The sequence below is a fragment of the Cydia splendana genome, chromosome 16 (genome assembly GCF_910591565.1).
Source record: "Cydia splendana chromosome 16, ilCydSple1.2, whole genome shotgun sequence".
Lineage (NCBI taxonomy): Eukaryota > Metazoa > Arthropoda > Insecta > Lepidoptera > Tortricidae > Cydia > Cydia splendana.
This window is the reverse complement of record NC_085975.1, coordinates 9,736,824-9,763,305: the sequence shown is the minus strand read 5'-3', so window position 1 is coordinate 9,763,305 and position 26,482 is coordinate 9,736,824. Positions and strand designations below refer to the sequence as shown.

Genomic DNA, 26,482 nt, shown 5'->3' with positions numbered 1-26,482 from the left:
TTGTTACTACACTTTATAATAATATGTTTACTCTACAATGTTAATAAAGATAAGTTAAAAGTGAGTAACTTATAATATGTCCTAGAGGGATATACTTACTTGGCAACCATGGCTTCCACTTTAGGATGTGAAGAACTGTCCAACTGTGTAAGGAAAGACAGACAAAAGGCTTCGTATAGAGATCTAGTCACTGTCCCGCATTTGGCTCTAGCTGCCGCCGTTAGGGCTCTACAGAGCGTTCTCAATGAGTAGTGAGGTGCATTACCTGTTAAATAGATAAATAAAATATGGAGTCAATAAAGAGATATAAATACCTAGTCAAGCATATTCATTATAATCTTTGCTTATATATAGAAACTATCTACACAACGGAAACATAGAAACTATTTCGATTTATGTATTTTCTCACCTGCACCATCCACAAGGTTTAACTTCGCTTCTTTTCTGACGGAAGAGTAAAAGTTGTATATCCCTTCCATCATCGGGCCACTAAGATTCATGTGATACAAGTAGTCCCCTATAAGAAGCATTAAATCATTCCTCTCAGTCAACTCATCTATAAAGAATTCTGTGAATCGATTCCTTAGTCCAACAGGCAGATCTTTCTTGCCCACATCTGTTGCGGGATTCATGCATGCGAATAGCGTGAAATCTGGATGTCTTTTTATGGGGACTTTATCACCTTTTTCAATCAAATCAATGGTCTCGTTTTTGTCCTCTAAAAGACCGGCTAAGCACTCTAATATCTCAGCTGAGGCCAAATTTATTTCATCTAGCAAAACCCAATGGCCTTCCTGCATAGCTTTGACTAGTGAACCTTCAATAAAAGCGAAAGTTAATTTTGAAGCCGCTTTAACTTGCTGGTCCAATTTCACAAGTTTATGACCAAATGCCAGCCATTTTTTCAGCTTCCTCTCACTCTTCTCATTCGTAAGTCTATTTACAGCAGACTTGTGGCTCTGTTTCATTAAGGCCAGTAACGCGGTCCAGCTTTCGCTCTTGTAGCACGTGTCTATATGGGATAGGAACTTTTTGTTCTTTTCGACATTGTAGTAGCTTCGGAATAAATCTTCAAACTCGTTTCTGATTGGTCGTATCACATATTTTAAGTCCACCGGTTTGTAGCCACCGAGTAAATCAGCGGAATCGGACTGCTGGTTCATGTTGATTACTACGAGCTTGTGGCCTGTCTGCCTGGCTAAGTATTGAACTGACGTGGTTTTACCAGTGCCTGTTTCTCCAACTAATAATACTGGCTCGTTCGATGTCACGCAACACGCGATCCTCTCTAGTAAGCAAGCTGACTGACGAGTGAAAGAAAAGACTACTTGTTTATTATCAAAATCAACAGATTCTAAAGTCTTTTCCTTTCTAGCGACTTTTGCTCTTCCCGCTTCCAAGGAATTAGGATGCAAGGACACATTTGGTTTGTGATGTTTGCAATAAAATTCAGATTTAGTCTCGATTATGCCTAAACAGGTTCCTACCTTTTTGGCTAGTTCTAGTCTATGCTCGGGCGACGCGATCGAGCAAGTGAAAATGTCTATGGCATCCTGGAGTACCTTTAGAGCAGACTCTGGGCTTGAAACGTCGAAACCCACGACGGATCTAGAACACCACTTAATTAAGTCTCTGGTTGAAATAAGTCTGGAGCCTCTCATGACTGCAATACTTGTGTCTTTCTCAGGATTCACAGTTTCGGTTGTTTGCAAAGACGTGTCATGGCTGCCGACTGAGAACATCATGAACACTTCTATCATTCTTGAGCAGATTGTTGACAGACTTGGGTACAATTTGTTTACGATTTCAGCCAGCTCTGACCTTGAGAGGGGCTCGACGTTTATTTGAGTTAAGTGTTTTTGGAGTAGAGTACTCGAATTTGATATTTTCTTTTGGAATCCATAGTTTGTGTTGACAGTCCTACAAACAAAATTATAATTTATGTTTTTATCGTACATGAATCTACCCATATAACCATTCCAGTCGCAGAATCACAAAGTGGTAACTAAATGTCAGATGTGTCGTAACAGAGTCCACACAATGTGTCTAGAATTGTTTCGAAACAAAGTGTCGTCGCCGTGTCTACACTTTTCCGTAACTAGGTGTCGACAGATTTGTGTGCACTTTGCGTGCGGTTTGCGACTAAATCTGACAGCAAATTTGTGACAGCAAATGTCAATATAAAATACCTCTTGAAAACCAAGGTTTGTCAAACTACTATTAGTGTCTCGTGTGCTCGTAATTCTAGTAAGACATCATGGGCAATGCAAATGATAATAATCGACCGAAACCATATAAACACCCAACACCCGTCAACCTTTTACAGAAAAGTTTTTAAAGAAATGCAATAAGCTACTTAGGTCAGGCAACGAATGCTCCAAAAGTTGTAGAGGGAAATGCTCGGAACACAATTTTTGACTCCGTAACTCGGTTTGACAAGTTAGGAGGTGAACATATCAAAAGTCCCCGGCCGTAGCCCTTGAGCGGGGGGGAGAGAGGGGGCTTTGAAGGTCCCATTTTCCGGTTTTTCGATTATATCTCGGAAACTATGCATCTCAGCGACATGGCCACTTATACAAAATGAAAGTTAATTTAATTTGTTACAAGTTTATTTAGTCAATTTTTTCGATATGTTCAATAGTTTTTGAGATATCCGTTCTTGAAAGTTTATTTAGGGCTCTCAATTTTATCTTGATATATCTATATCAGTGAAGGTGCTAGGCCGTGTTTGGTATCGTTTTCGTATAAATCTGGGGTGCTGAATCCATTTAAGGTATCACATTGACACCATTCCACAAAATAAAATAAAATCTTTTTAGGGTTCCGTACCTCAAAAGGAAAAAACGGAACCCTTATAGGATCACTCGTGCGTCTGTATGTATGTCCGTCTGAATACACAAAATAGTTCTTTACCTATAGATGACAGGAAAACCTATTAGAAATGTGCAGTCAAGCGCGAGTCGGACTTAATGTACGGAACCCTTAATACGCGAGTCCGACTCGCACTTGGCCGGTTTTTTTCGGCGTCAAGCGCTTAACCGCTGAACCGATTTCGTGGAAATTTGGTATAGAAATAGTTTGCGACATAGACATAGACATAGGATAGATCTTATAACCAAAATCATCTTTTGAAGGTGTGAAAAGTGGCGTGGAAATTTGTACGGCAAAATCAATAACCGCTGAACCGATTTATATGAAATTTGGGAGGGTCTACATCTTTGATTTAGTTAAAAATGATAAAAAAACATGACTTCAAATCTAAACTTAAACAGTATTAACTTCAAGAAGTCAATTCTGAATTCCCCCCTACACCTCATTTCACACCTTTAAAGGATGATTTTTGAGATAACTTATTATGTCCTGTCTCGGGACTCAAAATATAATTATGTGTACCAAATTTAAATTAAAACTGTTCAGCAGTTTAAGCGTGAAGAGGAGTTTAAAAGAAAGTATTTTAATAAGTTTATATGTTTTTACTTCGGAATGGTGTCAATGTGATACCTTAACTAAATTTAGTACTGCGATTGCGATTTATACGAGAACGATACCAAACATGGCCTCGTAGCTTTACTGTTGTAGAAGTCAAAATAAAATTGAGAGCCCTAAATTCTTATCACTTGGCCAAACTTGTGTAGAAGGAAAAGGTAAAATAAAAGTCTTCGGCAGGAATATAAGACACATATATATTTTTTTTGCGTTACTATTTCAATCATCAAATATAAACATACCTTGATTATATTATTCTAGTGAGATCCTCATAGATAAACAAAAACATTTACTTTAAAAATTACAAGGTCGAAATGTCACGGAACTTGTGAGAGTAATATGTGAAAAATAAAAACTTTTATGACAAAAAAATCTGGACACAATTTAAGAATCACCCAATTGCGTCGAGGAATCATCTGTATTTTTGCTTGTTTCATTACCTCCTCGCTTCTTTTTTGTCCTTTGTATTCTGTAGCAATTTGTTAGATCTGAAAATAAAGATAACTTGCGTCGTCACGGATGTCGATTTATAGGTTTTAGGGAGTGCAGAATTCGAAAACGATGATCATTTTATAATCCAAGATGGCGGCTACGTATTTTGTCATAAAAGTCGTCATGAATATCGTTTTATAGGTTTTAGGAAGTGCCGATTTCGAAAATGATGACCAGTTTGGTATCCAAGATAACTGCCGTGCACTTTGTCATAAAAGTCGTCATGGATATCGTTTTATAGGTTTAAGGGAGTGCAGAATTCGAAAATGATGACCATTTTGGATTCCAAGATGTCTGCCGTGCACTTTGTCATATGACCCGTCATGGATGTTGATTTATAGGTGTTAGGAAGAGTAGAATTCAAAAATGATGACCATGACCAACGTGCACGGCAGACATCTTAGATTCTAAAACGGTCATCATTTTCGAATTCTCCACTCCCTAATACCTATAAATCGAGATCCATGACGACTTTTATGAATGACAAAGTGCACGGTAGACATCTTGGTTCCCAAAATGGTCATCATTTTCGAATTCTGCACACCCTAAAACCTATACATATAGTAGTTCGCCCCGAACTGTGAACTCGCGGTTCGCCAAACAGATCAATTGAATGCAGTGCTACTTAGTCTGAGATGGGCATTTCGTAATTGATTCCTGATTCCACGATTACTTGAAATTACTTTGTAATCTGATTACCGATTCCTAGATTACTTTGTAATCTAACAATACCGAATTACTAAGTACAATTCCATTTGAGGAATCAGGAATCAATTTTTCGAATACTACAATTACTAGTAATAGAAATCAATGTCGATTCTTCATTAGGTACAGGAATATATATTACTTGATTCCTTTCAGATTACATTTCGTACTACTACATAAGTACTATCAAAAGTACATTTCGATAGTAGATATAGATGTTGTTGACTTACTAGGATGCATCTACCGATACCTTATTTGAAACAGATGTTTCGAAATTGATGACCATGACCAATAAAACGACATCCATGACGACTTTTAACATAGTGCATGGCGGCCATCTTGGATTCCAAAATAGTTATTATTTTCGAAATCTGCGCTCCCTAAAACCTATAAAACGACAGCCATGACGACTTTTATGACATACTGCATGGCCGCCATTTTGGATTCCAAAATGGTCATCATTTTCGAAATCTGCGCCCCCTAAAACCCATAAAACGACATCCATGACGACTTTTATGACATAGTGCATGGCCGCCATCTTGGAATCCAAAATAGTCATCACTTCCGAAATCTGCGCCCCCTAAAACCTATAAAACGATATCCGTGACGACTTTTATGACATAGTGCATTGCCGCCATTTTTAAATTGAAAATGTTATCATTTTTGAAATCTGCGCCCCCAAAACCTATAAAACGACACCCATGACGACTTTTATGACATAGTGCATGGCCGCCATTTTGGATTCCAAAATGGTCATCATTTTCGAAAGCGGGGCCCCCTAAAACTTATAAAACGACATCCATGACGACTTTTATGACATAGTGCATGGCCGCCATCTTGGAATCCAAAATGGTCATCATTTTCGAAATCTGCGCCCCCTAAAACCTATAAAACGACACCCACGACGACTTTTATGTCATAATGCATGGCCGCCATTTTGGAATCCAAAATGGTCATCATTTTCTAAATCTGCGCCCCCCAAAACCTATAAAACGACACCCATGAAGACTTTTATGACATAGTGCATGGCCGCCATTTTGGATTTCAAAATGGTCATCATTTTCTAAATCGGGGCCCCCTAATACCTATAAAACGACATCCATGACGACTTTTATGACATAGTGCATGGCTGCCATCTTGGAATCCAAAATGGTCATCATTTTCGAAATCTGCGCCCCCTAAAACCTATAAAACGACACCCATGACGACTTTTATGACATAGTGCATGGCCGCCATTTTGGAATCCAAAACGGTTATCATTTTCTAAATCTGCGCCCCCCCAAAACCTATAAAACGACACCCATGACGACTTTTATGACATAGTGCATGGCCGCCATTTTGGATTTCAAAATGGTCATCATTTTCTAAATCGGGGCCCCCTAAAACCTATAAAACGACATCCATGACGACTTTTATGACATAGTGCATGGCCGCCATCTTGGAATCCAAAATGGTCATCATTTTCGAAATCTGCGCCCCCTAAAACCTATAAAACGACACCCATGACGACTTTTATGGCATAGTGCATGGCCGCCATTTTGGATTCCAAAATGGTTATCATTTTCAAAATTGGGGCCCCCTAAAACGTATAAAACGACATCCATGACGACTTTTATGACACAGTGCATGGCCGCCATTTCGGATTCCAAAATGGTCATTATTTTCGAAATCGGCACTCCCTAAAACCTATATATCGACACCCATCTCGACTTTTATGACGAAGTGTTTTGCTACCATCTGCATGCAAGACATTTCTATTATTTTTACGTACAAAAATGGCCCCCTGTCAACTTTCAATCGAGATTTAATCGATAATTTATTCGATTAATATTCAGATTAATTCAATTTCAATCTATGTTAGGTCGACTAAACTAATCGCGATTAAAATTTGAGAATTAACTTTTTTTATTCCATTAATTAGTCGAATAAACAGTTAATCGATGAATGCCCATCTCTGACCACGGCATTTTTACACTTTGAGAATATCTGAAAACAAATCAACACAAGGAGCCATTTTGCAAATCCAGTAACATACCAGTAACTTTGTTATTACTTTTGACAGCGCGTGTCATGTGTCAACACAGAGTCGACACAAAGTCGAAACATTGCAACTACTTTGTGACTGCAATATTTCTCAGCCTTAAACCATATTTATACATCATAATTAACAAGTTTCGTAGTATGTAAAGCGTTATTTCTGTTATTTAAGTATAGTATACGCATCGAAGTACTAAAAATGCTTCAAATAATATAGTTATGAACACAGGCACTGAGAAGTAAACAATTTCATTTCCGGCTAAACTAAAACAATGTGGTGGCGCGTTGATTATATTACACTTAGTTTATCAAATCTCTCGAGCAGTTTAATTCCCCATAATAATTTAAGTCCTATTGTAATATAAATGCAAACAATATATAATTACGTCTTGTAATCCGTTTTAGAGATGGCGTATTAATGTCACTTATTTTTATTTAAGTATTTTTCCATCTGACAGTTTCCATTTGACAGGAACAAAATGAACGAATGAACGAATGATTTTGGCATAAAGTAGTCGCAAACTCGAAACAATGTGTGCACACGGCGACCACACTTTATGTCACTTTGTGTCATGTGTCGACCCTTCCCCATTTCTGGTAACTGTGTCGACACGGCGACGACTCTGCGACTGGAATTGTGACCGAAACAGACGGTGTCGACACAAGATGTGTCAACACCGCGTCGTAACGGCGACTGGAAATGGTTGTATGGGATAAACCTAAGATTTTTTTTATTAGACGACAACATACCTTTGTGTCACAAAAAGCTGAAATCCTGGTGTGACTGGTAAAGAGTCCCTATAGCCTGGGACACAGAGTGCATTTCTCTCTAGCAGGGAGCTCAAAGTCGACGCCACGTCTAGGGCGGCGCTGTCGATGTCTTCCAGCAGCAACCAGTGGCCATTTTGCACAGCCTGAAATTTACATATGATTAAGGAAACCCACTGTGAGCTGCAGTCAATTTTTTTTGCGATTTCGGTTTTGGTTCCACAATAAAAATTGTTTAGTATGACCTACATATTCACCCCGTAAATTATTGCAGGTGACTATAAAAAAACAACCTGTACGTACGTATTTATACTGTTTTTATTAGTATTGAACTCTAACAATATTTTGGTGGTAACTACTGGGAAAAAAATCCTACCTTTTACCAGTGGTTACTGGGATTTTTTATTACTGGTAACAACTTGGTGGTAACTAGTGGGAATAACCCAACTAATCTAGCAAGTTGAAAATTTGCCCCTAGGACTGGTAAATTCAGACTCAAAGATTGTAAAAAGTACACTGCTGTCAGCCATATTATTGGGGAATATTTCCTTTGTCTAATGTTACCCCTCCTGTCCCCAGGTACCCGTTTTGACGGTATAGTTCTTTGCAACCTTGAGAAAATATGGACAGATGGTACAGTCAGCAGCAGAAGTTGCAAAGCGGGCGAGGTGTTCAAAATGATCTTGACGCGACTTTATTGTTGAGAATAAGAGTGTGTCAAGGTAATTTTGAACACCTCGCCCACTTAGCAATTTCTGCTGCTGATTGTAGAATGGTATGTATGATAGGTGGTGGATGGAAGGCTTTCGATTTTATACCCTAACTGAGTAGTCATCAAGTACCTACTTTTAGGCTGATTACGAAACGTTTTAAGTGGATGTTTGTTTTCGTCATTAAAAAGGAAATTAGTCAATTTTAATTGAAAAGACTTAGGTTGGTGGGTATAAAGAATAACAATGAAAGCTAAAGGTCAAATTATTGCAGTGCGTAAGTACATATGTGTGAATCAAGGTGTGTACGCTTTTTACATATATGTGTTCGAGTATACAATGGAGGAAAGTAAAGATTATTTACATCTTGACTTAATTTGGAATCTGTGAATGTTAGTAATAAACCTAAATATCTACACATACATTTTTCCAAGAATCATGAAAAAAAAAACTATGTACCTACTACCTACCTCAGTCAAAACACCTGGTCTCCAAACGAATTCTCCTGGTACATCAGTACAGTGGTGTGAACCCAGCAACATCCTAGAGTCTGTCTGATCTCCTAACTGCACTTTCTTGAAAGCAATCCCTTTCCGACCAGTTATGGCTGCTAGATGCTCCACTAAGCATGTCTTGCCTGATCCCACCGGGCCCAGAAGAGAAACGGCTTTACCTGTGCAAAAAGGAAAGTTTAAATCTAAAAGGATATTAAATTTCATCAGGATAGTTAATAATTTATTAAATAATGTGTTACACTGCTGAAACACAAATGAATAAATAAAAAACTTGTTGCTTTTATTGAGTAGTTCCATTTGTTGGGGCATAATACTGCACTACTATTTTGACTCAATTCAAATCTTTGTTATGCACGAAAAAATTAGGAATAACAATTCATACAAAGTGTAAAATTTGTACATTCTGGATTAATTTTAGAAATAAGCAAATAAGTACCTGATGCAACAGCCAATGCTAAACTTCTCAAATTATTCACTGTGGATTTGACAGGCACCAAGTTACTACTCAGCAAATTACTCTTATCAAATAATGGAAGCATGATCCCATCAATGTTCACCACGCTGCAGTCTTTCAGGTCAGCATTAACAATGTCCTCTATGGTTGGTAAATCTATGTTTTGCATGTTGCATGCCTGTTTGGTGTCTTGGGTAGTTGTGTTTAGGCTTGTAGAGAGCAACTTTGATTGGTGTTCAGTCATGTTCATCAGAATGACCATGCATTCTTTTACCATCCTGTAAGAAAAATATAAATTCAAAGCAGTCAGAAGATAAACCCAATAATGACAAGAAAAGGTTGAACACTTTAAGTCTTCAATTTAGTCTTTTAATTTATAAAATTATAACTACTGACACTATTGTGACTTGTACAAACAATATTTTATATTGAATGTCCAATTAACATAATCAGTAAGTAATGTTAAAATATTTAAATATTCATGAGAAAATTATACTGAGCTAACTTAGAAATGCCTAAAAATCTGTTTGATAAAATAATAATGGTTTTATTGAGTTCTGATCATGGGAACTTAAATGGATAAGAGAATTAATCATAAATCTCACCATCTTATCTCATCATCCTCATGGCAGCTGAAATTTGTTACAAAAATTGTCCAGTCCCATTTAGCAGCAAACTCATTTGGTAGTTTGTGCAGCAAATTATAGCAGCATTGGACTATGTGATAGTCCGTAATCTTTTGTCTAAAGTCCAGCAGCCTCCTCTTCTTGGGAGCCACATTGTAGGAGTCTTCATGGTGGATGAACACTTCAAATGGTGCTGCTGGATTAATTTCAAAGTATTTGAGGGCATATCTGAGGACAAAAATACCAATGTGTATAAATGATTTCAAAATACTTAATTATTTACATTACATACAATAAAAAACATTTTGTAACATACAGCAATGTTTCTTGGATGAAACATTTAAGTTAAAGAAATTATATATTTTATGCCATTGTCATCAAGATACAAATGTTTAATTATCAACCAACTAAATATGTATCAGAAAGAAACAAGCAAGCAAATCGCCTAGCATGGTACGGGCATGTGATGAGGAGAAATAAAAGTCATGTGACGAGAAAGGTATCATTATATTAACAGGAGAGTAAAACCGAGGAAAAGGTGACAGTCCATAGACTGTGTGAGAGATGATATGAAACGAATGCAAGTGAATGATGAGATGACGGACAGGTGAGAGAGAGAGGTATGGAGGAAAAAGGCATGCTGTGCCGAGCCCAAATGAATGGGACAAGGGCAAGCTAATGATGATGAAGGAAACAGGCAATAACATATGGTTGGTAAGTAAATTAAACTGGAGAGACATGTATATGAAAACACATATCAAGGCCTAGTGTAAAATGGCATAGAGTAGAAGCTATGTTAAATTAAACTATAGGATTGTATTAACAATGCAAAGTAGTTATACCTAATCTTACGAGTAATTGACATTTATATTCAGTTGAACCTCAATTATTTGAACCCTCAATTACCCAAATGCTGACTTTTGATTAGCTGAACTAGTCTTGATCCGAATTAGTTCAGATAATTGAGGTTTTACTGTACTGTACTGTCATGTATATAGAATGCTACTTACTGTAAGACATCAGGATGTTCACTCAGCAGTGACAAAGCGATACAATATTCCAGATGATAGCTCTTCTCAGCGTCTGTGCAAGTGCCATAGTTCGAGCTTGCGAACACAGGTTTTAGAGGAATCTTAGTTGATACTAATGCCAAAAGAATGTTCGACAAGTATTTTCTGAATAAGTGTGCATCCTCAAACCTGAGGACATACTCAGATAATACTTTGATAGCCTCTTGAAGACCATTTGGTTTATCCAATAATGGCTGAAATGTTAAAAGATTATTTGTTATACTGATGATATTAACACAAGCTGCTTAGCGTGGCTATAATGTTTTGTATAGAAGAACTAGGATTTTCCAAAATCACACAAAACTAGCCCCGACAGCTTACCAAAAAAATGATCTTGCACTTAGAATATATTCTACCATAAGACAAAAGTTTAAGATTAAAACACTAGTTTGGTTTCAATCACAGAAATATGAAAATGTTTCAATACTTACCGCAACATTATTGTGAATAGCTTTGTTTAATTCTGAATTGGTGGTTTCCAATCCCAGCGCCTTTAAGGCCACTGATATATTCTTATACATATTTAACAGTTCATGAACAGGGATATATCACAAAACTTTTCAACAAAAACGTGCGCGATCGTCCGCGCCGGACCTCCACATGTTTTTGTTATTGACACTGACAGTGACATTTTAGACATGTATAATGCAATGCAATATTACATTAGTCCAAAATACACTAATCTTACAATCTTTGTAATAAGTCGTATTTTAATGGGACACAAGTATTACTTTTGAAATAATAGTGTTTTTTACGTTTTGTTTTACTAAATATGTGAGCAATGTATATATTCTTTAGTAATCATTTATAGGATAAAATTCCTGCATTGTACATGCTTGATCATGACTAAAGCATGGTTCGGACAGGGATAAAGGGTATGTTCAGAATCAATTGTTTCAAGGGCTCCATACTCGGAGTAATTTGTTAATTACATTGTTATGGAGCCGCCATTAACAGGCGTTCCCCTCTGTCGAAAATAGGCGGCCAATGGTCAACCACATGTCAACCATATGTATGGACTGACGTTTATCTGACATGACGTACCTATACATTTGATGTGCCCCTCCCCCGCAAAAAACGGCAGACTATTTTGTACCGAAAATTTTAGACATGGCGTCTCCGTGGTTATATCCTCTAAGGCTCCATAGATCCAAGTGATTATTTCTCTTTGCATCTAAGAGCATTTAATAGATCAAGCACAGTGTAAAAAGTATAGACCAAAGAATATAATACTCACTAGGAGAAGATTGAACGATAACTCCATACAAAAAAATGTCCCTTTCAAAAGTTCGTTTATACTACTAGCGCTCTGGTAGGATACCATTGTAATTAGAATTGACAACCCGTTTAGCCTAGCGGGTATTGGCAGTAATCCAGTTTAGGAAGCTAATGGTCCTGGGTTGGAATCCCGGAGAGGGAATTTCTTTTTGTAATTTTTTCTTTTTTGTTGGGGTCAGGTTTTTAAGAGCCCATCAACGAGCATACCAGCGCCACTGATAAATAATCGTGATTATTTAAATTTAATGACAGATATTTAAAAAAGGGGGCCGCTACTAATATTGTGTATTTAAGTACCTTTTGAATACATCAAACTAGTTTTTATGTCACTGGATTCGTCAATCTACGCGTCCAAAGTTAAAACGGCCGTTTTTGTTTTGAGCTCATAGATCGACGAATCCAGCAACATAAAAACTAGTTTGATGTATTCAAGTACTGACTTGGATGGGTGACCGTTTTTTTTTTGTTTTTTTTTGTTTTTTTTTTTATATGGTACGGAACCCTTCGTGCGCGAGTCCGACTCGCACTTGCCCGATTTTTTCCGTTTCGGAACGCTCACTTGATATGTCAATGTCATATTTATACTCATTTGTCATATGTTTGTCATTCATTTTTACAGCTGAAATTTTGGCGGGTCGTTAGTTTTTATTTTCTTTCATCAATAACTATAATAACTACAATTTTAGATATAATTGTAACAAATATACCTTATCGTGTGACATGTAGTATGAAAGCAAACAATATACATTATGGATGATTCTCAGAGCTCTGATTTACTCTCAAATAGCATGGACTCGTGTAACAGTCTTCAAAATGTATCCTTTTTATTAGAATTATCATAAAATCTCAATTAAACTACCAATTTCCGCGACTAAACTCTCAGATGGAGTCGGTGCCGTATGATACTCTTCTGAAAAAAACCAAGGATTCACTTGATGAGTATCTTCGGAATGGAATTCCAAAAACCTCGTTGTCTGCGCATTTCAGTTCCCTACTGGAGGACTGCAACACTTGCATTTCCCAGGTAATACTGTCGTCATTAAAGAGTACTATTCCGCCCTCCTAAGCCGAATAGTGCTATCTCAAAAACAAATGTTTTGAAAATGGAATTCTCAGTAATAGAAACTAAAGTATAAGTTAGCAATGAATTTTCTTTTGAGATAGAGCTCTTTGGCTTAGCAGGGCAGTATTGTGATATTCAAATTTGGCTGTTGTTTTATTAAGTAAGTATGTCAAAATACTATGCACTTCCAGAGTATGGACATCATAATTGGCCTTCTAGTGGACACTGAAGTCCAATACAGGACCTTGATAGACTACATGGAACATGCAGTATGCATGCTGCAAATGTTGTCAAACTTTATCAAGACAATTATGGAGTCTGTGTCCCTGTCTTGTCACACAATGAGCACTTTTCCGGTCATGACTGGAAATATAGTTATGGTGGTTTTTAACCATTGTAAAGATAGGTAAGTTACTTATTATAACTATTACCAAAATATTAGCTAGTGAAGCTAGTCTCTAGTTGTTTTAGTTGTTTATAATTATTGAGTTAGTTTTGTTCTCTGGCATAAGTTTCAGAATATTATAGTCATTATTATGTACATATTGTTGTATGTATGTAAACACTTTATTGTACATGTTGTTGTTATCGAAATAATAGCATTTATGTAACATTCTGTAAATTTTCACATTTGACCGATTCTGATTAGCATTTCTACTTAATACATAGAGTGAAGAATAGGTCAAATCATTTCATCTTTCTTTTCATTCTATTTATTACCCACTGTTGGGTTGTAGGCTTAAATCATATCTACTGGCTCTGGTCCTGGGCAGTTTGAATTTCCTCCCACCCTATCTCCAATACATAACTTAATCCTTATTTCTCCACATATGATTTTAAAATTATAATGCTTTGTAAGTATAAGATGATCCTTTTATAATACTTGTTTTAATATTTACAGTGAAACACTTTACGGCAAACACTTGAAACATGTTGAGAAGCAGTTGAAAGACTTGTTCCGGACTTGCCATGAACTGCAACTGACCTACTTGATGGTGATGGAGAAACACTTCATCTTTGATCTGACAGAAAAAGAAGAGCAGGATATACTTATGAAAGGTAAAGGCTCTTGTATAATTCTTCTAACCCTGGTTATCATTGCAGGGTTGTGCTAAGCAAATACCCCTTCAGCCTCCTCCCTAAGTCCCTAATGAGAAATAACAGGGCATTAGTGTCATCATCACCATACCTTTTTAGGCCACCTTTATCCTCCTGAGACCCAGAAGCAATTGTTTTGTTTTTGAAATTGGAAATTGGAACCCTTAGTTACACAATAAAAGTTCAAAATAGATTTTGGAATATGTACAAAAAATTGTATGCAGGGACTTAGGAGGTTAAAATTGCTGTACTTTGGGGTGAAAAGTAAACTTTTCTTCCTGTTTTACGGAAGTACCCTCCCATCCAGACTAATAATGAAATAATTTTGATGTTTTACCTATTCCACAGTTCCACACCAGAAGGTCAAAAGGGCAAAGGATATATGTACTTTTATTTCATTGAATTTGGACCACTTTTCCAAATTTACAAAAATAAAAAAATGCAGAACAATTTTTTCATCTTAAATCAAGTTTATTTACACAAATAAATTGGTAATGGCATAATTTTATGTTAATAAAATATAACTAGGTATTGTATAAATATTTTGTATGTACTTTTCCAGCATTGGACATCAATCTGGCTATTGGTGAAATAGTGCAAACCCTAGATGTGAAGACAATGGCAGAGCAATGGAAGGCTTACACTGCCATCTGTGAGAAATATTCCAATTTCCTGAGCGATAAAATTATCTTTCAAGACTGTACGAAAATTCTCTGTGCCATGACAATGAATAACATCACTACTGCCTTACAGGTCTGTTCTCAGCTGTTCACATATACATTTTTAGGGTTCCGTACTTCAAAAGTAAAAAACGGAACCCTTTTAGGATCACTCGTGCGTCTGTCTGTCTGTCCGACCGATCTCCGAAACTACTGGGTCTAAAATTGTGAAAAAAATACACACAATAGTTCTCTACCTATAGATGACAGGAAAACCTATTAGAAATGTGCAGTCAAGCGTGAGTCGGACTTAATGTACAGAACCCTTGGAACGCGAATCCGACTCGCATTTGGCCGGTTTTTTTTTAAATGGATATGTAATTCAGTAGCTTTAAATGCTCAATCTTTGTAGCAAAGAAAACTTTCCCTCTGTACATCCATAGCTCATGTAGTTCAAAATTCCTTAGAGGTTGTCCATATGTAAGTTAATTCAATTTATTTGTATGTTTACAGCCAAATATTGAAGATAAAATAGTCCTAAGGTCATTGAAAATAGCAAGTTTCACAATTAAAATCATCCTGAAACTTTGTGGCATATTCAAATCGGCTTCAGGAAGAAATTACACCAGCATAATGGAATTATTTGTTTTTATTTACAAGTGAGTTTGTTTGTTAAGCATATTGTATGAAATGTGTAATATAATAGGCGATGTGCGAGTGGAACATCGCTATACCCATGCGCGGTCTCGCTCACACACCGAAGTGGCATGTCAACCAGCATCAGTGTGATAGTGCCTTTATGTTGTTTAAATTTTCAGGCACAATGGTCCTTACTTGGAACTGGTGAACAGGAAATCGCCTCAATTCATAAATCAAATAACTATTCTAATACAAAATCCGTGTGATCTCCTGTTAGCGCAGCTCATATGTGACGACGTGTTCTCAGAAGTAAGCCATTTTCCTTATTATCTTCCTTTTTTTGAGGGTTCCATTATGAAGCAAATGAGATTCTTTGATTATGTTTTCTGTTTTTCTGCCATATCTCAGTATGCTTCAATTGAACCATATTGCATTATTGAACCATATACAGTAGGTGCTCCGTAATCCGGCAGTTTTCGTCTTCGATGGCCCGCTCTGTAGACCGGCCGTAACAGCCGAACGCCGGATTACAGAGCGGTGGCTTTGTTTGTGTGTTTTCGCTCCCGCTCGACAGTCCGCTCTTAGGCAGTGGGAAACAATGCTTTAGATGACATTTTACTGACTTTGAGGAAGTGAAGAGGCAATATTATGAACAAAATATAATAGCAAGAAGCAATCTAAAATAAATATTTTTTTCGATAAAGCATCATCTTCCTCTTCCGCAACCAAAAAAGTTTTACATATTGAACATAATGATAATGAGACCCAACATGTTGCCATTAGTGATTAAACTATATTTTCTATAAGTAGGTACCTATAAAACTTTTGTTTTCATACAAATTCATAATCCGGCACTTCCATTAATCCGACATGGGGGAAAATTGTCCAGTGCCGGATTACCGAGCGCCTACTGTGACATAATATAAAATCAGATTCAACACACATAGACTTCCTAATTCCTAAACCCAGGAGCTCTGGCAAATATTGACCCATGGCAAGCGCAATTAAGCGCCAAATTCTGCCAAATTAGACCTATTTTTATTGATCATACGCAAAACATCAGTCGATATGCGGACGGAGTAATTTAGGATTAACCCGCTGACATTACTATATTTTTTACAGTCGGGAAATACCAATCCATAGGGTCAATTTTAATTGAGGTTAGATGCCTAGATACCTCTTACTCAATTCTCTTATCATGGCAGGTGGAAAAACAGTGTTTATTAATTTTTATTTGCTTTTCTATTTCAGTACTGTTTGCATTTAAACACCGAAACACTGAGGAAGAAAGACGGAATGATTGGCTATATCATTTTACTAACTTCTGCAATGGCAAGAGCCCTGGATAAAAATAATGCAGCAAATGATTTCAAACGGGATGTCATTCGTTGCTTATGTAATGTACTACCGAAATGTAAGTTATTTATCATAAAAGTCAAATTCCTATAAAAAAAATTGACCCTAATGGCGTGGCCATATTTTGTTGCTGCAAAACCTAAAGACCTCGCGTTTAAATGAGTCCTCGCCTGCGCGGTACGGGGGCGCCGACGGGCGCACGACACGCCGCCGCGCTCGCCGCGCACCCTCCCCGCCCCCGCACGTCCCCGCCCCGCACCCTCCCCGCCCCCGCACGTCCCCGCCCCGCACCCTCCCCGCCCCCGCACGTCCCCGCCCCGCACCCTCCCCGCCCCCGCACGTCCCCGCCCCGCACCCTCCCCGCCCCCGCACGTCCCCGCCCCGCACCCTCCCCGCCCCCGCACGTCCCCGCCCCGCACCCTCCCCGCCCCCGCACGTCCCCGCCCCGCACCCTCCCCGCCCCCGCACGTCCCCGCCCCGCACCCTCCCCGCCCCCGCACGTCCCCGCCCCGCACCCTCCCCGCCCCCGCACGTCCCCGCCCCGCACCCTCCCCGCCCCCGCACGTCGTCCGCCCGTCGGCGCCCCCGTACCGCGCAGGCGAGGACTCATTTAAGCGCGAGGTCTATAGCTTGACGACTCTGAAGATATATTATTTTCAGGTCATATCTGGTTCAACAAAGGCCTCAAATTCACAAATACCAAGCACGCCAGCCGATCGTACGGTCTGTACGAACACATACTCATTCACACCATCGCTTTAGCTTCGACATTGAGTTGCGAGCAATATACCGCGCTCGAGCGACTGATGTATGAGGCCCTGTTGGGTACTGCTTGTTGGAGCGCCTTGTTTGCTTCTGACTTGTGGGTTGCGTTGGCGAGGTGAGAAACTGATTATACTTTTTTAGGGTTCCGTACCTCAAAATGAAAAAACGGAACCCTTAAAGGATCACACGTGCGTCTGTTTGTCCGACCATTCCCCCCCTTTATCTCCGAAACTACTGGATCTTTAATTTTGGGAAAAGAAAAATACAAGTAATTTCGTAAATTGACCCGCCTGTTGCTATCTCTATTGCACGCGCATAATTATATTGCTATCACGCTCGCACAGCCGGCATCATACAAATGAAAAATCCAGAATTTCCCACTGAAATTTGAACCTTTTGTGCAGGGAATAGAGTTGATTTTGGTTTTGTTTGAAAATTGAACGAAACAAAAGAAATGCGACTGTTCCAATTGAATATGATTTAAATTTCATCGAACTGAATAAGTACTATAGGTAGGACCTTGGGCCTTAGGAGGATAAAATTGTGCGCGTGCAACAGAGACACCAAAAGGCGGGTCAGTGTCACAGAATAACTAATAGTACTACCGTACAGAAAATTCACTCCTTCACAAAAGTCAGATTTAGGTATAAAATTATACCTATACTCGCCGCCTGCAACAAAATTGAAACTTATAACCGCGCACGAACCGTGAATCTTCTTTGCGCGAGCGCCACGTGACACGACTATCGTGCGGTCGAGCGGCGCCCACTGCCATACGCCTGCCGCTCCGAGCGGCGCGCCGGCCAAATGTACCTAAACTGCGTAGTGACACCCCCCTGTCAGTGTACGAAAATCCTTGTCGTAAGCGTCATTACTTCAGTAAAAAGATTTATAAGTAAGAAAAAGTTTATATTATTATTTCAGAAACAATCGTGAATTGTTACTAACGCAAATGATCTTCCTCTGCAAAACTTATAAAACATTGGAAAACAATCGCTTATTCTACGACTCGCCTCAAAAAGTACATTTGACCTACACTATAGCCAGACTGTTTGAGCTAATGGAGACCAGAGATAAAATAAAGCTGTACGACAATTATAATTTAGCTCTATGGACACCTTTGCAAATTAAAAACATGCCTTCAGAAGTTCAGGAGAAAGCCGTTGAAGATATTATTAATGAGTTACTTACGAAATTTGAGGACTTTCTTTCGTCAAATATACAGAGTGAAAATGAGATAAGGCAAATGGTAAGAATTTATTTTAATTTGAGTTAAGGATTATTTGTAAACTAGTAAAAACCTCTCAACTCGTAAGGGCCTAAATTTGCCAGGCAAACACAGATCTGGCAATTTTAATCTTAGAATTGATTTTTAATTGTCTTTGATCTGATATTGCGCTGGAGCAAGGAAGGGTTTTTAGTTGAGGTTTCTATTTTAGACCTAATGTCTTACTTGTAAGGTTTATATTTGTATACCTTTCAGAGTAAGCTAATGCAAGCTGCATCTACATGCAGATTCGTTGATGGAGATGAAACCTTTGAAGACTATGTAATCAAAGTGTGGCTGAAGTCTTGCCCAAAGAACAGAATAGTACTGAATCGGAATTATTTGGATACAAGTCATATGTGGTATTTGGAGCATTTGGAAGCACTGGTAGCTTTGACGAAAGCAATGACACGACTGAAGAAAGATGATGGGGCCCTTGCTAAGGTATTAATTGAATTATTAATTTTCAGTTTGTAAGGCCACTAACCTACGCAATAATTATGGCGTGTCATAAAATTGATTTGTCTTATTTACTCGTAGGTATAGTATACAGAATGTAACAAAAATAGTGGGGATTCGTAAATGTTTGGCCTTTGTATGGAGGGTTGGTCGACTTGAACGACCTGCCCCATAGAAAAAAAAATCGCGTTAAAATTTTTTTGTTAATTTTTTTATTAATCAGAGTACGATACCGAATATGCCCTTATACGGATCCCCACTATTTTTGATACATCCTGTACATAAGTATACTTTCAATTGCTCTTTCATATCATCAAATCATCATCAATTCCTGCTACTCTTTTACTTTCTCATTTACACTGGGCTGATAAGTGAATTCGTCAGTCAACAGTGGAATACTTAAACCAATTGTCAATCTGGCCTGGTCCTAGTCAGGCGTGGCTCACTCCGCGATTTCGTCGCTTTGCTACAGGTAGCTAAAAGTACATCCGTTCGACCCCAATTTTGGGGAAAGCCATAAGCCGCGCGTGGCGCTGTCGCCACCTAGCGACCATATCTGTGCTGATCGTAACAGACGCGTTTTGTTAGAGAGTGAGTCTTCTGTACCTAGTACTATTATTTATTCTGCGTCTTAGTTAAGAACGGGCTAATGTTAACATTGTTAACTTAATTACCTTGTAGAAGTAATTTTAAGACTCATTGATTATTCTAAACTGAAAATCATAATTAGATTCCAAAAAAGTAAGACAATGTTGCCACTTTTTACTAGCGCGTCTTGCATTTATGTTAAAGTAAGTAAATAAAAGTACTTTTTTAAATCGTAGGAGTAAAATTACCAATAAATAAATTATCTTAGCGTGTTTATTTATAAACAGGAATTTACTATTTTACAAACAAATTATTGCAGTGGCAACATTTTTTGGAATCTAATTACGATTTTCAGTTTAGTTTGACTTTATTAATTTGACAGCATTTCAATGAAACGGAGTTGTAACATTTTTGGTTAAAGACAAGTGTGCTCTTTCTTTAGCATTAGGTAAATCTATTTTTTGTTTCTTAATTTTAAGGGAAGGAAAAATTGGTTTCAGATCCTTCACGTCATAGCAAATATAGCACAACTGGGCAATACTGAACTAAACCTAGTGATACTCGATCTTCTTTGTCAATTAGCGCTACAAACGTGCAACGAAGATAAACATGCCCTGGAATCCCTAACAACAGATGCCTTTAAAAGTATTATCCAACAAAGCGACAATGTGATACACAATTGTCTATTAACATATATTCGAAAATACACAGACCATAAAAACTATGAATACGTGGTAGCACAAGTGTTTAGTTTAGATGATTCTCTGCAAGAAATCTACAGCTCGTTCCTTCAAGGCACTAGTCATGATAACGAACAGTGGAATCATTTGACATCTGTATACAGTTCTTACGCTCATAAATGTATCGAATCCCCTGTCGTGGAGTTACTAAGTTCAGGATCGTCAAGAGAGAAAAACAGTAGTAACTTTGAATTTGCCGATATCGATTCTTTGTTTGGAGGAGATGACTCCGAACCAGCCAGCAAGAAAGCTAAATACACAAATGAGGGCAGATTGGGAGAGATAATAGCCCGTTTAGAAGCAGACTCGTTGCTGCTTTCCAGTGAAAAGGAGAATGTTTTTAGTACTGAAGAGATTTCCTTAATAAGAATTGTGAGTGATAGACTGAGAAATATAATTGATTGAGACTGTTATGCCTGTATTTTATTTATAGTACCTATTCTTAACCTTTTGAACGATTTGCCGTGTCACTGACGCCACGGGGGTAAAATTTAGTTTTGTGAATAAATAATGCCAACCTAAAAGTGGGGTGTCTTTCAGTAGATTTTCATCAAAAAACGATCGACGTCAAATGCCGTCTATGGCGTCGTTGTCACGATTTTGCGTTGACGTCAAATGCCGTCGGTGGCGTTCAAAAGGTTAAATTAAGTTTTGCTTTTCGAAATTCGCTGTTCCGCAAATAATTATGGCGAGGTCTGCTTTTATTTGCAGCTCAAATAGCAACTTTAAAGGCGTTGTGTTTTGCCTATAGCGCCAAGAACGCTTACAAGAACATACGCTGTCAAAAGGAACTTTATTGCTTTCAAGTAAGGTTTATATTTGCTATGCACTGAGGCAGAAACAATAGAAGAGGAGACCTGCATTCATATCTAGGGCATTTAATCCACTGATAATCTCCGCCAATTGTTCCGTCCCATTAACCTGGGGTTAACCGGTTAAACCTGGAGTTACCATGGTTACCAGTACAATTTGACACTGGGTTAATGGTTTAACCGGTTAACCTCGGGTTGGTGGGATGGTGCAAGTGGCGCTTAGTGTTGGTAGCGACTAGCCTAGGGAGTCAAGTGTGTCGCTTAACTTCAAACGACCCTCAGCAAATATATACCCTATTACCTTTTCTTAATATCAAAATCGCATAATTTGACAGATGGATTTACCCGAGTTTGAAGTTAAGCGACTCAAGTACCCTTACTAATGACAATAAAAAAATAAAACAGCATATTCCACATTTATATTTATTGTTGTGTTAAAAAAAATCTATACAAATAAGTGAAATAATATAATAATCATAACCATACATAAGAGAAACTTAAAATATTTAATTGATACTCGGAGGTAATAAGACCTTAGTTCACGTGTCAAACAGTATCAACTAACATCAGTCGCACGAATTTCATGACTTCACTCTTAGTCACCAACGCGTCCATACAGGCCACCGCGGATCGAGGCCTCGTACAAACGTCTTAGACACGGCAACAGTTACTTACAATAGTCTAATAAACAAGTCTAACACGCATATCCTCACATAGCTTAGCCTACGAATCTTATTGATCTTCTCTGTAATAATTGTGATGGCGCCATTGTATAAGAAAATAATAGTACTTAAAAATTGACTAACTAATAATACAATACAAATACAATTTATAAATTATATTGCCTATAAGACAGACAGATTGCGGTAAAGCGTTAAGCCTATAGCATATTTATACAGCTATAAAATGAACTTTAGAGTATACAAATAAATTATGGAAATAAATCAGGGGTCGTGTCGAATCCTATAGTTAACAAACGGCAAAACAAATGAAACATTTCGATATAGCACTACTTTTATAACCAGATGCCTTGAACACTGATCAATTTAAAAACATTTTCGTATCTATTCACAAGTGCTTTATCCACAGTGCATTATGAATTAGTATATTTTGTGACGTTAAAATGCATTTTGAGGCACCTTATTATTTAGGTAAATATTAAAAGTTATTTGTGCGACAGTTGCATTGTTTTTACCGCGATATATCTCCATTACCTCACTATTTTGTCACAATGTTCGTATCAACTATTGCGATCCCATTGGAATGGTCGAGTCAGTACACTGTTTAATACCAACATACTAATATCATATAAATAGTACTGAATCATATGAGATATCCTTATCTACAACTAAATTTTGGAGGATATTTTAACAATGAGAGAGGAAAGGATGGTGTAGGTACAGAAAATTGCACTGTTTAGGTGATATTAGGATTGGAATTATCGTCAAATATCAATTGAAGCTTACATAAACAACTACGCGTCTGTTAAATGTTCTGAGGATGTCACGGTTCGTCGCAAATGAGTCGCGTCGCCACACATTTACACTAAGCACCGGGATTCAACATAAATATTGCACACTTATACTGTAACATTTAACAAAATGTGCAGTACCAACGAATGAGAATTTTTGCCTGATTTTGTCGATCTTAGTTGACATTATATACGTAGTATACATATATTGTAAGTTACATCTATATAAGTTAGGATACAAAACCTACACATTCAAAAATACTTATTTACTTAGGCCAATCATCTTACTTATAATAAAGTAAGAAGCTGAATACAAATAAAAAAAATAGTCGATCGACATACGTGGCAACATTAAACTTAACATATAAGTCTTGGCACAAATAATAAAATATCAGTTTTGGATTCATATTATGATACAATAATGTAATAAAATCAGACGTTCATATATCGTTGAGCATGATGAATCAATCCTATTATATTTCAAGGGAAGTATACTTCAGTTACCGATATAGCATTTTGTATATTGCGATTATTTTAAATCATAATATGACTCGCTTTACAATTTCAATCAATCGTGTATAAAACAGGCTTATCGCATTTAAATTACATAAATTAGATCCTAATATCTAAATACCCTCAGAACAATTAATATGTATATAAAATTCAGTTCTTTAATAGGATTATTTGGCATCTATCACCAATATCGATACTACTTTAAACATGGTATACGAAGGTGAAATACCTAATTGGTTAATGCGCCTCATCAAACATAAATCCTTACAAAAGACATGCTTCACGCATGATAATTTATTTTATCCCTGCCGAGCCTAAATTTCCTCCTAACACACACACACGCGATGTTGATACACGTACTCGCTCCGGACGCACGCACACACGCCCGATCTAGCCACTCACTCCAATATAATGCGAAGACGAAACCGATTTGTAGTTATTTACACACGAAATAGCCTCTTTCTAAACTCCATTCAATCTAATCAACAACCGTTAAATGTCTTAAAGCCGGGAATGCACTGATTCACAGTGAGTATTCACGAGAAGCAGTAGTTTTTTTATTCACTTGCAAGTGAAGTTGCTAATGGGGTACATTGGTAGGTACTTACAAGGTAGGGGCGCTCACGAAAAATGGTATGTAGATACTTTCAAAGTAATGCTAAATAAAAAAGCCCTAATCGTATGAATGAACGTAATCAAAATGAAATGATTATTTTGAAACATTATCAGCCTAACCATATAAAACGTACTACTTACGAGGTGTACTCGAAACTCTGAAAACTGTTTAAGTTAACCTATGTAAGCTAAATATAAATATATTTAGGAAAAATCGTAAAAAGTCTAACTAAACTTATTACCGATCCAAGAGTAATTAAGTGTCTACGTCGTCGTTTTATTTTATTGCAAACCCATTCTCGAACTCGCTTCGCCTTGCAAAAATAAAATCTCGTCTGATTCAAACCTCGTCCGTGCATCGAACACTTTTCGTCCATTTTCTCGATCGTTCGAGACTAATCGTGCTATAACAACCTGTATATTTGTCGGAACGGGTCTGCGCGACCGCAGTCGCTGCGTTGTTACTCTATACATCTGTCAAAATACGCTAAGGCGAGAAAACGATGTAAGGTAAGCATTGTAGCAGATCCTCATAAAATTTGGACCCGGCGTTATGATATTTACTTAAATCTATATTGACAGGTGTATAGATATGTACTGTCTACCCCTTATTATTGTAATGAATATTTTAACATAACCGCACATCCGTCGCTTATAAAATTGAAAACATTTTTTTTTGGTAAACAACGTTTTAACATTTCGTCTATGTTACATAACATGTTTTCCAGAACACTGCCGCAGTAGTATAAACGGTATGAATATTAACTTAAGTCGATAGAAAATAAAGGACGGCTGCAGCGTAAGAATATTAGCTAAAAAATGTTTAACAGTTTTAAAGGAAGTACTTTGAGCAAACGTTTCCCAGTCAGCCGCGGCAGTGTGCTAGATTTTCAGTTACAAAATAATCTAAAAACTTATGTAGATGGGGCGGTCGAGTCGGTTGCTAAGGCGGTGTGGCGCGGCCGCGTCACCCTACATCCCCACGCCGATGAAACTCAACCAAGGTTAAACCGAGTACCGGCTGTCACAGTTACCACCTCCATACGATCGCAAGTTCAGCGGTGAACTCTATTCAATTGGAATAAGGCTTACCACTAAACTATGTATATGACAGTCCTCACTAGGCCTTTATATTGTCATCTTCTAGGATTCATAATGGTAAGTCTGTAGCACAGACGACTAATCTAATAGACACCAGAATTCTAGCGTCATAATGACAGATTAACCAGATAAAGCCGATACGGCGGCCATTTTGTGGTGCAAACGAGCATTTGTCAAATGCAGCACAAAATGGTGGCATGTCTATCAGCTAAGTCGTCCGGGCGTCCTCGGTTGCGTAGTTTCATGTAGTGGAGCTAGGGTCCGTGGTAGGCGGGAGCGAGCGTGTTGTGGCGGACGCCGTGGTGGTGGCAGCCCTGGTGGCGCGGCCGCGCGGGCAGCCCGGGGCCGGGCAGCGCGAGCCCGGGCAGGCCGGGCAGCGGCATCCCCTGCATCGCCGGCGGCAGCTGCTGCATCGCGCCGGCCTGCGCCTGCAGGTGCCCGAGGCTGGCCTGGTGCGCCTGCAGCTGGTGTATCTGCAGGTGCTGCAGCGACGTGCTGCCGTGCAGCATTTGCAGCTCGGGTGGCATGTGGTACAGGCCCGGTGTCTGTGTGCAATATGTATAGTGTTACTTTGTGAAAACTGAAGCTTGTAAGCGTGGTGATGCAATGTTACAATTCTCAGAAATATACTTTTTACTTTGCTAGCCTTAGAAATTATGAGTGTCAATGACGTGAAATATGTACAAGTTCGTTCTCAACCAATAGCCATAAATAGTATCTAATCAAACTAATCATAATAACATTCGTATGATATTGTGAGCATATAATAGTAGCGTGCGTTAAACGAAGCTTTATTTTAATTAAACGCATTATATTGCAACATAATTAGCTATAAATTAAAATTAAACTACACATATTACTAGCAATTACGTTATACAACATAAAAAACGTTGTTAAATTATTTAGCATTCCTCGAGGCATACAATATTGTAGGACCGTATTATACAGTACAGCATTATAGGGGTCCACGTTTCTACAACGTGCCGAATCCACTTATTTGCTCACTGTCTGCCGTGTGCACATATTATCAACAAAGTATGTGCTACTTAGGTACTATTCTCATACTTCTCATTCATAATTGCAAATAATGCACCATGTGGTAGTGATTCATTATATTATCAATTTTTAGTAATAATGAACTTTACTGCAGTATACTTACTAGATATATTTATAATAACAGAATAGTTGTCATTAC

General features: G+C 38.0%; 3 protein-coding genes across 4 annotated transcripts in view; 1 reads left to right on the top strand and 2 right to left on the bottom strand.

Moving 5' to 3' along the window:
* The window catches only part of LOC134798234 (midasin-like), a 57,846-nt gene extending 46,367 nt beyond the window's left edge, over nt 1-11,479 (bottom strand). The window contains exons 1-8 of the mRNA XM_063770608.1: nt 11,295-11,479; nt 10,804-11,057; nt 9,773-10,021; nt 9,150-9,445; nt 8,669-8,871; nt 7,471-7,634; nt 410-1,920; nt 100-265 (exon numbers count right to left, since the gene is read on the bottom strand). Of these exons, the coding sequence (XP_063626678.1) occupies nt 100-265; nt 410-1,920; nt 7,471-7,634; nt 8,669-8,871; nt 9,150-9,445; nt 9,773-10,021; nt 10,804-11,057; nt 11,295-11,384 (2,933 nt within the window). The 5' untranslated portion in view covers nt 11,385-11,479. The remainder of the gene's footprint in view (nt 1-99; nt 266-409; nt 1,921-7,470; nt 7,635-8,668; nt 8,872-9,149; nt 9,446-9,772; nt 10,022-10,803; nt 11,058-11,294) is intronic.
* Nucleotides 11,480-12,752: 1,273 nt separating this feature from the next.
* LOC134798233 (FIGNL1-interacting regulator of recombination and mitosis-like) lies at nt 12,753-21,188 on the top strand. Its single transcript, XM_063770606.1, has 12 exons — nt 12,753-12,956; nt 13,025-13,165; nt 13,396-13,610; nt 14,106-14,263; nt 14,865-15,055; nt 15,475-15,620; nt 15,780-15,909; nt 16,852-17,014; nt 17,617-17,836; nt 18,646-18,970; nt 19,205-19,432; nt 20,536-21,188. The coding sequence occupies exons 1-12, from the start codon at nt 12,891-12,893 to the stop codon at nt 21,178-21,180; spliced, it is 2,628 nt and encodes an 875-aa protein (XP_063626676.1). The 5' UTR covers nt 12,753-12,890; the 3' UTR covers nt 21,181-21,188.
* An 808-nt stretch (nt 21,189-21,996) lies between these two features.
* LOC134798252 (tyrosine-protein kinase Src42A) overlaps nt 21,997-26,482 on the bottom strand; it is an 82,788-nt gene continuing 78,302 nt past the window's right edge. For both annotated transcript variants that reach the window (XM_063770642.1, XM_063770641.1), the window contains exon 8: nt 21,997-25,832. The gene's annotated coding sequence lies outside the window, so the exon portion shown is untranslated. The remainder of the gene's footprint in view (nt 25,833-26,482) is intronic.

Coding starts and splice junctions, on each gene's coding strand:
- LOC134798233 (XM_063770606.1), top strand. CDS start 12,891: ATGGATGATTCTCAGAGCTCTGATTTACTCTCAAATAGCATGGACTCG. Junction 14,264..14,864: donor GCAGGATATACTTATGAAAG/GTAAAGGCTCTT, acceptor GTACTTTTCCAG/CATTGGACATCAATCTGGCT. Junction 19,433..20,535: donor ATGATGGGGCCCTTGCTAAG/GTATTAATTGAA, acceptor AATTGGTTTCAG/ATCCTTCACGTCATAGCAAA.